Here is a 16,033-nt window from a genome sequence, read left to right as displayed (position 1 = left end):
TCAAGGATAGTCGTCCTTAAAAGTTGAACTTCTTTCAACTTACGGTTGCTTCAACTTGAGCCGGAGCTGTACTTACTTGAGACCTGGTCTTGAGTCAGACTTGTTTGAGACTTGACTCCCTATCAGGTAAAAATCCAAGGAGACCACACCAGGACCAGGCCTTTCATAGCCTTGAATATTTAATCATTAAGCCTATTGTGAAGGCTAGTAAAGTCTAAGTAAAGGTTGAGACTTACAGTTTGCTCACTGAAGACCTGACTTGGACTTGACCTCAAGGATTTGAGATTTGATTCGGTGCAGAGATGCGCTCCAGCTGTGGACCTTTGCTGCATGTCAGATTGATAGCATTACACTATCTAATACTATCCTAATTATTATACTAATTAGCACCAGTGGGCATTAATAACTAATTAGTAATGCTAATTATGAATGCATTACCAAGTAACTCTCTCAGCACTACTTGGTTATAACCTGCCTGACTGGGCAACAACAACAAAAATAAGATCCGATGTTGCAAAAACTCGCTAAAAAACCCATTTCTGTTGCTTCTTTAAATGCCTGCATGGCATCAATCCGACTGCAGTCTGTGGGAATGTGAGTCTGTGTTCCCCGTGTGTACATATACATAATGTTTTGCAGAGGAAAACGGGGTGGGAGGCCCGGGTGAATGTCATCCTATTTTCCCATCTTAATAGCCCATGATCCTACAGCCGTTCTTTCTCCTAAGCCTCTTCCCGTGGATGACCTCCAGGGAAGATTGTGTTGCTGCTGTTGAAGAACAGAGGAGTTGATTACGCGGCAGTGCCGGGGCTTTGTTCTAAGCATATGCCCGTCCTTGGCTTTGGAGAGAGAAAGAGAGAGAGAGAGATAGCAGAAGAAGAAGAAGAAGAAGAAGAAGAAGAAGAAAAAGAAGCAGAAGAAGAGTCTTATCTCTCCCTCGGGGTCTTGCATCCTTTCATTCCAGATTGTCTTGGTGACCTTCTGGCCCCGCCCCGGTTCATCCCGACCCTCCGCCGCACCGCTTGTTTACTGTCCCATAATGACATTGTCAATGGCAACAATACGTCTGCTTATCGCGAGGTGTCGGCTGCCACAATGGATGAATGGTGGTGTAATGGAAAGGCGAATTTGTTCCGTTGTCATCTCGAAGTCTTTGGAGGCTCTCTCCTACTTGGCCGTGTGTGCCGGTGAAAGATAAGATTAATTCTTCATATCGCCGGCTGATTGCAGAATCTTGTATCTAATGCAATTTTTATTTCTCCTTCCCCTCCCTTCCCTCTTCCCCCCCCCCCCACCCCTTTTCTTTCAAACTGCAGAGTCAAGCTTTTTTTTTTTCTCTCTCTCTCTTTGGGGAAAAAAAATCTAAATAATTTATCTGTGTTTTGGTGCATTTTTTTTTTTTTTTTCCCTCTCCTGTACTTAGAGGGAGAGTGGAGAGAAATGGAACGGAGACAGACAGGAGGAAAGGCAGATGAGAGTGTTTTATTTTTTTATTTTTTTTTTGAATGGGATGAACGTGAGGAGCATGCTGAAGGAGAGTAAGAAAAGGGAGCGAAGGATGGCAGGAGGGAAGTGGAGAGGGAAGTGGAGGGAGGAGGAGGGGGCGGGGGGGGGGGGGGGGGGGGTGAAGGGAGTGAACCCTCACTCGGCTCTCGGATGGAGAGGGGCCTAAGAGGAGCCTGCAGACTTTGGTAATCCCTCTTTTATTAATGTGAAGCCAAGCTCAGCAGAATGCAGGCTCACAGACATAACAGAGCTGCTCACAACTGACTGTCTTTAGGTCTCTCTGTCTGTCTCTTACATGCAGATCTGCTTCACTAGCACGACTGGCCCGAGTCCCCACCTCTCCCATTTGCCAGGCCAGTAAACCGCCAGTCAATTAAAGCGGCGTTCAAGCGTTCAGTCCGGCCCCAGTCCGGCGCCCTTCCGCCCGGCGAGTCAAGCTCTCGAGTCTTTTGATCCCGCTCGGGTCCCGGCCTCGGTGTCTGGCACAAAAAAGCATCCTGCTTCCTCACCGAGCCCTGCACGTTACCATGACAACTCCCTTACATCACTCAGTGCCCCCCATGTAGCCAATGGGCATTGACCTTTCGCTGTCAGAGCGTGTTAGGGAGTGAGAGACACACAGAGAGAAAGAGAGAGAGAGAGAGAGAGAGAGAGAGAGAGAGAGAGAGACGGGGAGAGGAGCAGAAGCAGGCACTCGCCGGAAACAACAAACACAAATAGGTCATTAAATTGTAAATACAATTTAAAAGAGACAGAGGTTGCTCGGTCTGAGCCGTGGCCTCAAGTTACTGTGATGTCAACGCCAGAGCGTGTGTGTGTGTGTGTTTCCTGTGAATGACAAAAACAAGATGCTCGTCTTCAGAAGGCATGATGTCACAACTGACACAGGGAAGCGAAGGGGGGGCTCCTAATATATATAAAATGTAAAAAGAGGAAGATTGAAGCTTTAGGCTAGATTTGACACATTGTAGATTCTGATCTCACCTTTCCCTGCGACCTTTAAACTTCTGCCCAACCCAGACACGACCTCTGTTCTCCTTCGTTTACCTTCTTCTTCTTCTTCTTCTTCTTCTTTTGGATGAAATACATTTTAAGCAGTATGTGTGTTGTTGTGTGTGGTGTATAGTAGTCAAAATGTGTTAAACTTCTAAGAATAAAAGCGTAAAAGTATTTTTTGCATATAACTCGTTACAGTTCATCCCAGGTAGATCACTTTTTGTGGGGGGTTTTTGACTTGTAGATAGATTGGATGATTGAGATTGAGAATCGTCATGGTTACATGTATGTACAAGGGAAAAAAAAAGCTTTGTATCAGACTGTCAAATATCAACATTTCACACAGTTGTTGTCTACATTTGACATGACGACCGGATTGTGAACCCCTTCAGCTGAACTGAGTCAAATTTGATGTTTGGATCAAAGTCAAGACAGTTTAGATTTTGACCATCATCATCATCATCATCATCATCATATTGTTTCCAGCCTGACAAGAGAGAAACAAGTGTCCACGTCTTCACAGGCCTGTTTCCTGTCAGCAGGCAGAAGTCATGATCAACTGCACGCGACACGCTCGTGTTTACTAACCCGTCTGACAGACCAGGAGAGAGAGGCAAAAAAAAAACTCTTCTTCACGTTCCAAACACGCAGGCAGTGTCATGAAGCGTTGCATCATACTACTGTCATATACTGTAGCAGTCAAGGTACGGTGGCTTTTCCCAGTGAGTTTCGACACATGTCAGCCTCCGATGTTATCATGACTTACATAGAAAAAAAAAAAAAAACCCATAGCAGTGGATGTTTTGACCTGCATCGTATGCCGCAGATGTGTGTGTGTTGCACCAAGTCTGTCAGAGACTGAGAAGTTGCAGACAGTTAGCGGTTTCCTCTCAAGTTTTATTTTGGTCCTTCCTGTGGGTTTAGTGCAGTAGATACCTGGCAACAGAGTCTGACTTAGAAAAATGAGGTTTCTGATCCTGGAGGTGATGATGTGTTTTTTTTTTTGTTTTTTTTTCTATTGAATCTGATAAAGCAGGTGTTTTCCATACAAACATGCTACCAAGTGCAGCTAATAAGTGTTTGCAGTAGTATGAGCTATTTGCAATGTAAATGACACATTATTATCATTGTCATCCCTCACAAACTGGCACGTTTACAGAACCTGATTGTATTAAGTTCATTCCAAAGCTTTGCTCCATTCACCACTCTCTCTCTCTCTCTCTCTCTATATTATGCTCCATACACTCAGCTCTCACTGTAATAAATAGTAAGCAACAGATGATTAGTAGCTGCCAGCATCTATTTAATTTGAGGAAACGCATGAGACGCTGATATCAGAGAGCGCTGGTGAGTTCCGCGGCTCGTCGTCTCGTGCTCTTATATTCAACACTTTTTTTTTTTTCTTTTTTTTTTGTTGTTGACGCGCTCGCCATATGTCAATATTTGTCACCATTGCGCGCCTGCCATCAGTTTTTTGGCTGAGACAAAGTGCGATGAGAGGCCGAATGGTAAACAACAGAGGCGGAAATGGGTAATTAAGTTAGAAGTTAGCAAAAGTGTCTGCTGCATTTTAATGGCGATGGCTAAGCGCGCGCCGGATAATTTAGAGGATTTCAATTGTTGTTGTTTTTCAGTGAAATGCAGGTGTTTTGTGAAGACAGATGATTTTGCCCTGTATGCCAAACATTCTAATGAAGCTCACGTACAATCCATAATTTTAACTATCCCCCACCTGCCAGCTAGCCACACACACACACACACACACACACACATACACATGCACAGTACACAAACAGGCATAGGCATAGTACCCACACACCTAACACACAATATGCACTAATGAAGCTGTTCTCCTCTCCTCTCTTTTTCGTTCCTGGCTCAGTGAAACATGCATAAATCATAATAAACAGAGAGATGAATTTTTAATCAGCAGCTCCCTGCCTGTGTCTTCAGCCTCAGCCTCCTATGGGGAGGAGAGGCTGTGATGTGCCAGGTATATGGAGCCGGATCTGGCAGCGCCTCCTTCGGGAGGGCTACTCACTGAGACATGCCTGTCTGGGCTGCCTTTTCTCGGGTATGATCTGCTGGACCGGGCTTGTCTCTCTGGAGACGAGACTGGCCTGGACGAAACAAGCTGCCTGTATGGAGGTTCATGTCCGGATAGAAGGGGGACGTCTGAGGAGGATGTAGGCTGTTAGATATTAAAGCGTCAGTGACGTACAGCTGTGTTATAGATGTCAGAATCACCTTAAACTTGTGTTCATCAAGAAATTTATGTATTTTTTTTACATTTCTTTAGAAAGGTTTAGTTAAAATTGGTTGGCTGAGTGCAGGGATGTTAATGTTTTAGCTTTTTTTTATTTGTTTGTTTGTCTGTTTGTTTTCGGTGAAGCTCTGGAAAAATCAGGGAGCCCAAAAAATTGGTCAGGGGCCCGGGATTAATGCCAGCAATTATAGATATTTAGTGTTTCAGGGGCCTTAGTGAGCTGTTTTTCTGAGAGACAAACATTTCCAGCCTCACCGCTGTTATTCAGGAAGAAGTAATTTATGCTTTTATTCCATGAATGCCTTTTTCTCTGGAGAATAGACCGGCCTGCTCCAAGTTTGTCGCTCCGTATGTGTAGAAATGGTTTGGATGGCTGAATAGGAGGAAGGCTTGTTAATATTATAGCATCTGAGCTGTACGGCCAATAACGTAGCTGTAAATTAAAGGTCAATCAAAGTAACGCTTCTGATTTTATAAGATTACAAGCACAGATCTGTTTTAAGCAAACTATGATGGGTTTTTTTTCTTTTATTGCATTAAAGCCTTGTTATATTGAATGTGACGCCAACCACGAGGAGGCTTGTATATCTTTGTAATATAAAAATATTTCCAATCATGTTTTGATGTTATTTACACTCGTGGGTAATAAACTCTTAAAATTCAACGCATGCTTGACTCGATGTTGAACTTGGCCTCGTCCGATACAACTTTACTATGATGCACACGATGTATTTACCTCATAAAAACTTAATGAAAAGATGGCAAAGCCCAGTTGAGGTCGGTTTATTTTTCCAACCGGTCTCCGGCTGTTCATCTAAAGTCTGGACCGGGGGTAGAGCTTGTGCCAAAAACACAGAGATGATGTGCTGTAAATGTGAATAGTGGGGGCATTGTTGGCACGGCGCGGTGGCGGACTGGGCCAGACCCAGCAGCCGTGCGGGCAGTCCAGAGCTGGACCGGGGCTAGGCTGTTCCAGAGCTGTAGTATTAGACTCAAATAGGCCCGCAACATAACAACATGAGCTGAGCTGTCACAGGGGATTACTTCAGCTAGGCAAGCCAGCAGGGTCTCCACTGCTCTGCTGCTCTACCAGAGAGAGAGAGAGAGAGAGAGAGAGAGAGAGAGAGAGAGAGAGTGGATGGGGGGGGGTGGAGAGGAAGGGGGTGGGGGAGATAGAGAGGGAAGGGGAGGAGGGAGGGGGGGGGGGCACTTGTTTCTGTGTGAGAGAGAGAAAAAGGGAACAACGGCAGAGGCTGAGAGGAACAAGGCGAGAGACAGAGAAGCAAAGAGAGAGAGAGAGGCAGCTTGTTGAAAACGACTGGCAGTGAAAAGAGGGAAGAGAAGAAGAAGAAGAAGAGAAAAAAAAGAGAGAGAGGACAAAAAGAAGGAGAAGCAGACAGAAGATAAGACAACAGCTCGTAGCCCTGATAAGGTGTATTTATTTGTTTGTGATGTTGGAGCACTCGGCCGAGCTGGGCTTTGTGGGGAGAGTGTGTGTCGATGCCGTGTGCTGCCCCCCTCCCGCAGCAGCCGCCAGCGCAGGATCCATGAGGACCGACGAGCTGCTGCTGAGGTACACACACACACACACACTCACACACACACTCACACACACACACACACATTCATATATATATATGAGATACGAGCACCCTTGTTTTCTGACCCAGATGTTCATGAATCATCTCTTGGGGATTGTTACACTTGCAGTTAAGGTGTGGTGTTGTTGCATGGTTGATTTTGTATCAACAAGGTTTGTGAGCATGTGTTGGAGTTTGAAGGAGGGTGGGGAGGAGGGGGGGGTGAGATAAATAAAGTGCAGGTGCAGGCTTGTACTCCTTCATTGGAGAGGATTTGACATCTAGGATGGTTGTTCCTAACAGGTTTTAGTGTAACGCCTCCTACCTGGATACACACTCTCTCTCTCTCTCTCTCTCTGTGTTGTTGCTGGATGGTGCGAGATCTCTCCCTGCTTTTCCTGCAACTGTTTGCCCAGTCAAGCGTGACATCCAACGCTTGTACTTCTCCTTTTTTTTTTTTTTTTTTTCTCTCTCTCTCTCTGTGTGTCTTCCTCTCTCTGTGCAACCGTCCTCCTGCTGTGTTAGCAGCATTGTGTCTGGGACAAGGAAGTACTAGTGACTGATACACACACGGTACTTTTTCTTTTTTTTTCTGCTTATAAATTAAATATCCAGCATTTCACGGTCATCCACCTTTGACATCGTGGATACATTTCAGTTATTTTTATGTTTACATTATTGATGTGTTTGCCCTTCAGCACACTAACAAGCAACTCTATTATCTGCCGAAATTGTCCTTCGTACTGGATTCGAGGGGAGGGGCTCTGTTGGTACAAGGTGATGCCAGGTATTTCCACGCACCAATCAGATGAAGACTTTAATGATGGCTGTTTGTTGTCAGGGACGATTTTGAGTGTTAAACTGATTCGTTTAGTCACATTTAGTCACAAACATGTAATGTTACAGAGACATATTCAGTTATAGCTGCTTTAAAAGCCTAGGAACTTCAAATTATGAAAAATGATTAGATGTCAAGACTTTTCTATCAGCATGCGGCTCCAAAACCTCCAAAAATCTTTTTTTTTAAAAAAAGAGCATTTCCTTCTAGATCTCAGTGAGGTTTGTTTTATGACTATTAAAAGAGGAAGGAAAGATGAATGGGTGGGACTCCGTTTTAAGAAAAGAGGGACCCACTCAACCGAAACAGGATTTGACATTTTCCGAGCGAACTAACTGAGCATGAATTTGCGTCTTTGTGTTATTTATTTAATTTGATTTTTTTTTTTTTTTTTTTTTTGCCTTGCATGCTTTTTACTCAAAAGGAGGAATGAGCAGGAGATGACGGAGAAATGTCCTGTATGTCTGAAACTATTGAAAAAGGGGGGGGGGGATGAAGAAAAAAAAGGGAGCAGGAGGAGAAAACAACCTGTTCTCATTTCCAGGTCATCAAATACCACCGATTTATCACGCCCCTCGCCATCTGATACTGACACACAAGACATCCTTTAGCATCTGTATTAGATGCACTGGACTTTCAACTTATTTCATTGTAAAGCCGTCCATTTAGGCACAACAAACCACTTGGTTAGGGGTTCAGCAACGATAATGGTTTGGGTTAAAATGCTGACTTGAAATGTGGTGTGAAGCAGGAAGCAAACAGTGGTCTCCCGCAGCTGCCATCTATTTATTTATCCACCCAACCCGCCACCTTCGAATAAGGACATTTGTCACCTTATATAAACGTCGTCCATCTCATGGCGTCTATTTCAGACGTCGTGGGAGTTCTGTAGAAGTCTATCGGACTGCGCTGCACGTTGAAAAATGACGCCAAGGGGTATCCGATGCGTTAAAAAGTGACGCCGAGGGGCGAGACAAAGCGTCGGTATTTGACGAGTCGGGAGTGAGAACTGGCTGGAGAAAAACGGGGGGGGGGGGGTGATGAAGAGTGACAGCAGTAAGGGAGGGGAGGGAAATAGACATCCCTGCTCTGAAAATAAAACAGCCAAACAACACGAACACCCAACTGTTCTCTCACAATCGTTTCCTCTCCATCCTTTTACTTTTTCTTTTTTGGAATTGACACATTTTTTTTTTTTTATTTTAAAGTTCCCCATTACTGATAAATTTTTACCAGCAATACCCCACCAGTCACAATTGCCTGAACTCACCTCCTGTTGCATAAAAGATTGAGATAAGCATCTGCCGCGCACCTGATCGTGAAAAACAGTCATGCTGAGGTTGACTTGTTTTGCAACGAGTCAACATATTTCATTGATGTTTGCAGGTAGTAATTTATTGCACCATAATTTACTGACTGAATCGGTGAATGCTTCATTGGGTGACAAATGAAACTGCTTTTGAGGCATACACTTCATTTGCAATTTCCCGATGAAAAATATGACTTTGAACGGTTTCTGCATCAGGCGGTGGCTCCGAGCGAGAAACACGAGGGAAATTTTCCAGAGGTTTAGCCCGTCTGCAGGACGGTAGAGTGACTGCAGTTGTGTCGAGGTACATCAGAGGAAGAATGGCTTTGTAGTGCAGGAGTATTCAACACAGCAAAAATACAGAATGTAGAGAAATATTTAGGATGTTTTGAGTCTGTGCTTCAGCACGCTGGATATATAAATTTCAAGAAATGCTATACGGTTAAAATAAAGACTTTCAGCTTTAATTTTAGAGGACTTATAGGTTATAGACAAAACAACCAAGAGGTGTTTAAGGCCAAAATGTGGAAGAGTCTAGACCAAGTCCAAGTCATCTACTGACCTCAATCCATCCAGTCATGTGACTCACCTGCTGAAGGCCAGACACAAAAGCAAAAAGTCCTGTGAAACAAAAGATGGCAGCCGTCCAGGCCTGGCAGGGCACCGTTTGGAAAAATACAGAGTTCAGTGTCTGCTGACGTCTGTGGGTCAGACACTTCACACCAAATAATAAACATAATGACTTGTCACCCTCAAATTAAAGCTGAAAGGGGAGCGCCCCCCCCCCCCCCCGATTTTATACATCAAGATCAGATTTCTCATCACCAGTAGTGCTACCCAGCTTAACTTTAGTAGTTGTTTAATGTCTTCTGTGTCTCTAAAGGAAGCTTTCTAAGAAAACTGCTTTAAGTGACCTCATTCCAGTATCTTGGGAGTGAAAAAGCTTGCATCACAAATCAGTGCAGAATTTAAAAGAAAGGGGGAACTTAGCAGGCAGGGAGGGTCAAGTGAAAAAGATGCCGTTGAGCTGTTCTCCAAAACATTAAATCCTACGCTTGTGGACTAAAAGTTTTTGGATATTTCGGCCTCTGCATTCATTTTTAACCTGTCTCATGAGTCCCCTAACTTTATGACAGCGAGATGCTCGGAGCGCTCTTTGGAAGCTGGAACTTCAGAGTCATTGTTTCACTTGAAATCCAATGTGCTGAAAGTCAGAGCAAAAAAAAAAAAAAAAAAAAAAATGTGTCACTGTGTAGCTGCTCTACTAACAGTACAGATGGTGTTGTATGTGTGGAAGCAGGGAAAGGAAGTGTGAAAGAGAGAATTTGGTGAAAACTCAGATAATAAGCACATTTTTCCTGTAAGAGTTTGCTTCTCTAAGTTTATATTAGTCTACTTTTGCTCCACCCCTCCCCTTCCCTCTTCCCTCTCCTCATCCTCTGGGTTTGCTGGCAGTTAAACCAAGCGTCCCCTCCCATTCACCCCACACAGTGTGCCTATCTAATGGTGTGGAGGATATTAGTCTTCTATTAGAGATATGGCCGTTGGTTTAGAGCCACTGCCTCTCCCTCTCATTTTCCCAGATGGGTCAGGGCAATGGGCGTTAAAATGGCCTCTGTCCCCTCCTCCCACCTCCTCCTCCCCCTCCTCCTCCTCCTCCTCCTCCTCCCCCCTACAGCCGTCTTGAATCTGCTAAACCAGCCGTCGCAGCCTTGGCGAAGGGAGCGCACCTCATCTCCGCTACAACGATTTAATCTGCCGAGCGCCTTTTCAATCAAAGAGTGTCAGACAGGGCTGCTCTTGACACGACTCTAATACAATGCATGGACACACACGTACAGGAAGTGGGGCGGGGGGGGGGGCGAGTGAGAGGGGGGGGGTGCCGGCAAATACTTGCACGCTCACACGTGCACCGCAAGCACAGGCCCAGATCGATACTCGCAATCATACAGGTGACAATGGGTGCAGGTTTATCGGCCCCTGATTCACACCCTGCTATCACCACCTTCGCACAATCACACAATCAAGCGGGGGGTGGAGGGGTGGTGGGGGGGGTTGGACGAGGGAAGGAGGGTGGTGGTGGGGGGGGGGGGGTACTTCTGAAGGGAGAGGGTGCATATGTGAAAGATGAGGGAGGGAACAGAGCATGGGAGCTTGCAGGTACATGAAATGTGTGAATATGTGCGTGAAATGAATTGAAATGGGTGTGAAAGTGCATCTATTTGCAGGCGGATGCGTATACACCTCCTTTTGTGTTTGTGGATGTGTGTGTGTGCGTGCGTGCGTGCGTGCGTGTGTTTTTGAACGTGCACGAGTGTATTTGCAAGCGGTGTCTTTCCATTGTGTGCGTCTAGCATGTGCAGGCTGATGTGTTATATTCCTCCATTTCGCCAGTGTGTGTGTGTGTTTGTGCACGAACAATACATCTGTGTGTGTGTGTGTGTGTGTGTGTGTGTGTGTGTGTGTCGGTTGTTATCAGAATGACACCATCCTGCTCTCTCTCCTGCAGCCCCAGAGGATCAGTGGAGCTGCACCAGTTTCAAATGAAAATAAATGAGAGGCAGTGACCGCTACTGCCTGGGTCCCACTTTAATGAGGAAAAGGAGCAGAGAGGGAGGAGAAGGGGAGACAGAGGTGGAGGAAGGAGGGGAGGACAGGGAGGGTGGGGCGCAGGCAGGAGTGGAGGGTGGAGAGTGGAGGGGGGTTGGAAAGTGAGGGAGAGATTGGTCGGAGTTGGCGATGAAGGGGCAGAGAGAGACGAATGGAGAAGAGAAGAGGGGGGTAGTGATGAATGGAGGGCCTCTCTCTGTCACCGATGCGATGGCCAATTACAGTTGGAGCGCGCTCCGATGCACTGCAGGTGGAGCGGACAGTGTTTTGAGTGGCCGGAGAATATCCCTCCATCCTCCATTTGCATTGAGAGGAGAAATCACTGCACAGTGTAGAACTTAGAGCAGCTTTGGTGGTTTACTGTGTGTGTGTGAGTTTTCAATAGAACTGCATTTAATGTAGCACACTATTGGTTTCGACTGCACCTGTATTTTTACACTCCAGTGTCCAGCTAAAACTATGTATCTCCAAATTAAATTTTCTGATAAACTAAAGGATTATATGCTCCAGTAAGACACCTTTTCAGCCTTTTGGGGCCCGGGTGGATGATGGATGGTGGATGGTGGGTGGTGGATGGTGGGTGGTGAGTGGGTGGTGAGTAGGTGGGGATCAGAGGAAGTGGCTCTGTGCTATAAGCCAGTTCAGTAGAAAGCCACTTTTGGCTCGCCAACACAATAGGAAGTGATATGTAGAGGAGGAAGCTCTGTTCACCAGTTCGTAAACTTTTTTTTTTTTCTGACACACGTCAGTCTACCTGGAAATCTGAAGTATGATGTCATCAAATGGGGCGGAGTCTGTGTCATTTGTAGGGCTGTTTCATTATCGACTAATCTCTTGTTTTCATGATAAATTTATGACTTGTTTGGTCTATAAAATGTTAGGAAATGGTGAAACATGTCTATCACTGTTTCTCAGAGTCCAAGCTGACATCCTCAGATGTCTTGTTTTATCCTGATGAGCAGAAAACAAGATATTCAATTTACTCTCATAGAAGACTAAAGAAACCAGAAACATCACATTTAAGAAGCTGGAATCAGAGAATTTTGACATTTTTTCTCTTAAAAAATGTCTCCAAACAAAAAATTGATTATGAAAACAGTTTAATTTAATAGTTGACAACTATTGGATCAATAGGCTAATCATTGCAGCTCTTGTATTATGCATCTAAAAATCTATTAGGTTAATTAAAAAAAGCAAGGCTGTCTTTGTGGTTCATGACATTTACACGGTTGTTGCAAGATGGACATGGTAGGCCAGTTTGATATAATTAGGCTTTTTGTTTTATCACTTTTGCACAACAGTGTCCCCAAATGACAGCAACAGGTTACTGTTTGAGTTTTTAAATGTTCTGTCTCCAAGTTGCTTCCACCTGCTGCTGCTCAGGAGACAATTTTGTTTGTTTACTTGGCACCAAACTTTCATTTTGGCATAGAGCAGAGTCTCACTTCAAGGTGAGCAGATGCTTTTACATTTTAAAGCTAATCACTGGTGCAATAGATCCGTCTTAAACAGGTCAAGGTGGTGCCGTTTTGATGACTTAAAACTATAAACCGACCACACATGTGGAACAGTAACAATATTGTTTTTGTCATTTGTATTTATGGTAAAGAAGCGACACATCATCTCCTACAATTTCACACCAGTATCCAGCACACCAAGGAAGAAAATATGATATAAAAGCTCTTAAGACAAAGTAATTCATTACAGCACTTCCAGTATACATAAACTAAAATACATGAAAATTAAAAGTCATATGCGATTATGAAGGTTAAAGCTACAACTTTACTTTAAAGCTTTGCACAGTAAGGTTGAATTTTTAAAAAAAAACAAGCAAAATTCAGCTTGATTAGATGCTTCCAGAATCCCACAGGATGAACCCGAAAGCACACGGTGCTCAAACCAAAACCAGGGCAAAGTCATCTTGTTTAGAGTCAGGAGATAAAAGTTTTTCCCTCGACAGCAGCGATATGTTTCTACTTCAGTGCGGTTGAGCGTTGTCCAGTCCAGTCTAGCAGAGACCATTAAAACTAGCAGACAGCAGCACAGTATAGCCCGGAGGCCTCTTCAGGGGCAGAGGACATCAAGTGTGTTTGTGTGCATGTGTGTGCATGTATGTGTGTGAGTATGTGAGAGAGAAGAAAGAGAGAGAGAGAGACCCACACTTTAAGTCATGTTGAGACCACCGGTGCAGGCATTAGTGTGTGAGGGTCAGTGAACAGGTCAGGAGGTATTTGCTCGACAGTGTTGGACTCGATCAGAATGTCCTGTAACGTAGAATGTGTGTGTCTACATGTACATGTGTGTATGAGGGTCAGATGGATTTGATGGAGTTTTTTCAACCCTTTGAACCAGTTGTAAGTTTCACCCCGTCCTTCAAACACATCCTGCGCACGACGCTGTAATCGGTGACACTTACTCTTTCTATTGATTGTAGTAGCTGCGATGCATAAAGGCTCTTAAAAACATATAAAAGACTCTTTTGAACTTCATATCTGCTCTCATAATACTCAAAAGTCTAAAAAGTGATCCAGTTGTGTATGTATCCATGGTTACAGTGCAAACAGGAAGTGCTAGTAGCATTATACTTTCTGTTTATATCACCCTAAGGAAATAAATATTGGACATATATTCCTCCCAAATGGAAATAAGTAAAGCTGCAACTATTTGTCGATTAATCAATCGACAGGAAATTTATCGCCAAGTCTTTTGATAATCGATTAAATGCCAAAATTCTCTGGTTCCAGCTTCTTAAATGTGAATAATTTCTTGTTTCTTTAGTTTTCTATGATAGTAAACTGAATATCTTTGAGTTGTGGTGTCAGTTGGGACAAAACAAGACATTTGAAGACGTCACCTTGGGCTCTGGGTAACAGTTGTCAACATTGTCCACGATTTTCTGACATTTTATTAGCTAAACAACTAATCTATTAACCAAGGAAATAATCATCAGATTAATCAATAATAGAAAATAAATGTTAGTCGCAGCCCTGGAAATAAGCAGAAACACACAACTCAACATAGGAGCGACAAATGTCAATCAAAATAAAAGCCTAACTTACAATAACGATACATGGAGCGCCCGACTAACACATGTTGTGACAATACCGAGGCCGGTAAATAAAGGGAATGAAAACCGCACACGCTGATACTTTCAATCGAAGGAGCTGGCAGTTGATAACTAACATCATATTCAATCAGAATCATATTCCTGACATGATGAAAATAGACATTTATAACAAATAAAGAGGCACCGAGCTGATACGTCAGCCTACCCACAGTGTGTTTGTGTGTTGTGTCAGATCGTGTGGAAAACAGGTCAGCGAGCATTTAGAGGCAGCAGCCCCCACAGGTAGAGCTGGGATCTATGTTAACTGGAACACAGTGTCCTAACCAGAGTCCAGCAAGAAAGGACCAACAACAAACTGACAGAGAGAGAAAACGAGAGCGGAGGGATGGAGTGACCAAGAGGAGGAGAGGGAACAAGACGGATGAAAGCGTGAAAATGAAGGTGAAAGAGAGAGAGAGAGAGAGAGAGAGGGAGGGTCTGGAATAAATATGGGAATGAGATTTGAAGATTGAACAGTGAGTGGCAGCGAGAGTGATGGAGAGAGTGTTAGAAAGAGATGTGGGGGGAGTATCCAACCATTCCATCTCTATTTTTGTTTGGTTTACAGTCTGGGGTTCTGCTGCTTGACAGAATAAGAAAGTAAAGGAGAGACTAGACTAGATTGGAACGCCTCCATCATCCTTTCATTTAGGAAGTGATTCATCTGCAAACACACACACACAAACACACACACACACACACACACACACACAGATATAGTGTAGCATATACACAAAGATCAAAATGTGTTCTGGGGGAGTGTGTGAGCGGTGAGGATGAACGGTAGCAGTCAGCGTCTGTCTGGTTTCGGGCTCCTCACATGTCCACTTAGGCTCAAACGCAGCTGCTTGCTTTTCTGAATTATTCATGAAGCCCTCATTAAATATTCACGTGTGAAAAGCCAGCGCCATCAGCTACCCACAATCCTCTCCTCTGGGTGAGATGCAAGCAGGAAGCTGAGAGATAGTTTATGGTGTCTGATAGACAACAGAGTGGCTGCTTTCGGATTCTTTCTTTAATTTGTTCTGTTAGACCGGCTATTTTTGGTCTTGTCTCTTTGTCTCTTTCCTTTTACTCAGCCCACACTGTCTCCTCCTCCTCCTCCTCCTCCTCCTCCTCCTCCTCTGCCCTCCCCTCTCCTCCTTTCTAAGTGATCGATTTGTATTGTTCGGGCAGCTGAGCCCCCCCCCCGCCCCCCCTTCCCCTCTCTCCCCACCAGCCCGAGGTGAGAGAGATGAAGGCGGAGAGAAGATAGAAATAACTAGAGAGAGAGAGGGAAGAGGCGAGAAAGACACGAGAGCAAGCGAGGGCAGAGGCAGACCTTGCCATGAGCGGGATCTGGGAGAACATGAGGCCCTGGGTGAAGAGATGGAGAGATAGAAGAGGTGATGGGTGAGAGTGGGAAAAGAGCAGAACAACAGCAACAACAGGAAGGAAAATAAGGTGCAACACAGCGCTCTCTGGATCCGAGCGTCAACCCTCAGTGAGACACAGGCTCGAGGATGCTTTTCGTAAGGTCTTGAAAGGTCTCTTAAAGACTTTCACTAATGACATTTATATAAAGGACACGCTTTGTTCCTGTCTTGTATTTATTTAATCGGTTTGTTCGCCATCAAAATATGACGGCTTCTTTTATTAGCGGTGTATCTCGGAAAGGAGGTGAAAGAGGAAGTGACAGACCACTGAGCCAATCGTCAACAAGAAACCGTGCATAGTCGCCACGATCCAGACCGTGATGTTTCACATTGAGAGCTACAGTATGTTTGTGGTGGCGAGCGGCGGAGGAAACGAGGTGTATAATGTCATGAAATTACATCGTGCA

The 16,033-nt window shown here is 44.5% G+C and overlaps 1 protein-coding gene across 5 annotated transcripts in view; it reads left to right on the top strand.

The window, feature by feature from the left end:
- Positions 1-16,033, top strand: part of celf2 (cugbp, Elav-like family member 2) — a 224,305-nt gene that overhangs the window by 57,885 nt on the left and 150,387 nt on the right. For 4 of the 5 annotated variants that reach the window (XM_044344110.1, XM_044344108.1, XM_044344109.1 and 1 more), the window contains exon 1: positions 6,005-6,341. The exons of the other annotated variant lie outside the window; for it this stretch is intronic. In XM_044344110.1, the coding sequence (XP_044200045.1) occupies positions 6,220-6,341 (122 nt within the window). In that variant the 5' untranslated portion in view covers positions 6,005-6,219. Of the gene's footprint in view, positions 1-6,004; positions 6,342-16,033 lie in introns of those variants that run through there. 5 annotated transcript variants of the gene reach the window in all.

The sequence above is a fragment of the Thunnus albacares genome, chromosome 23 (assembly GCF_914725855.1).
Source record: "Thunnus albacares chromosome 23, fThuAlb1.1, whole genome shotgun sequence".
Classification (NCBI taxonomy): domain Eukaryota; kingdom Metazoa; phylum Chordata; class Actinopteri; order Scombriformes; family Scombridae; genus Thunnus; species Thunnus albacares.
Note: the sequence above shows the minus strand (reverse complement) of the source record. Positions and strands in the feature narration are given on the sequence as shown.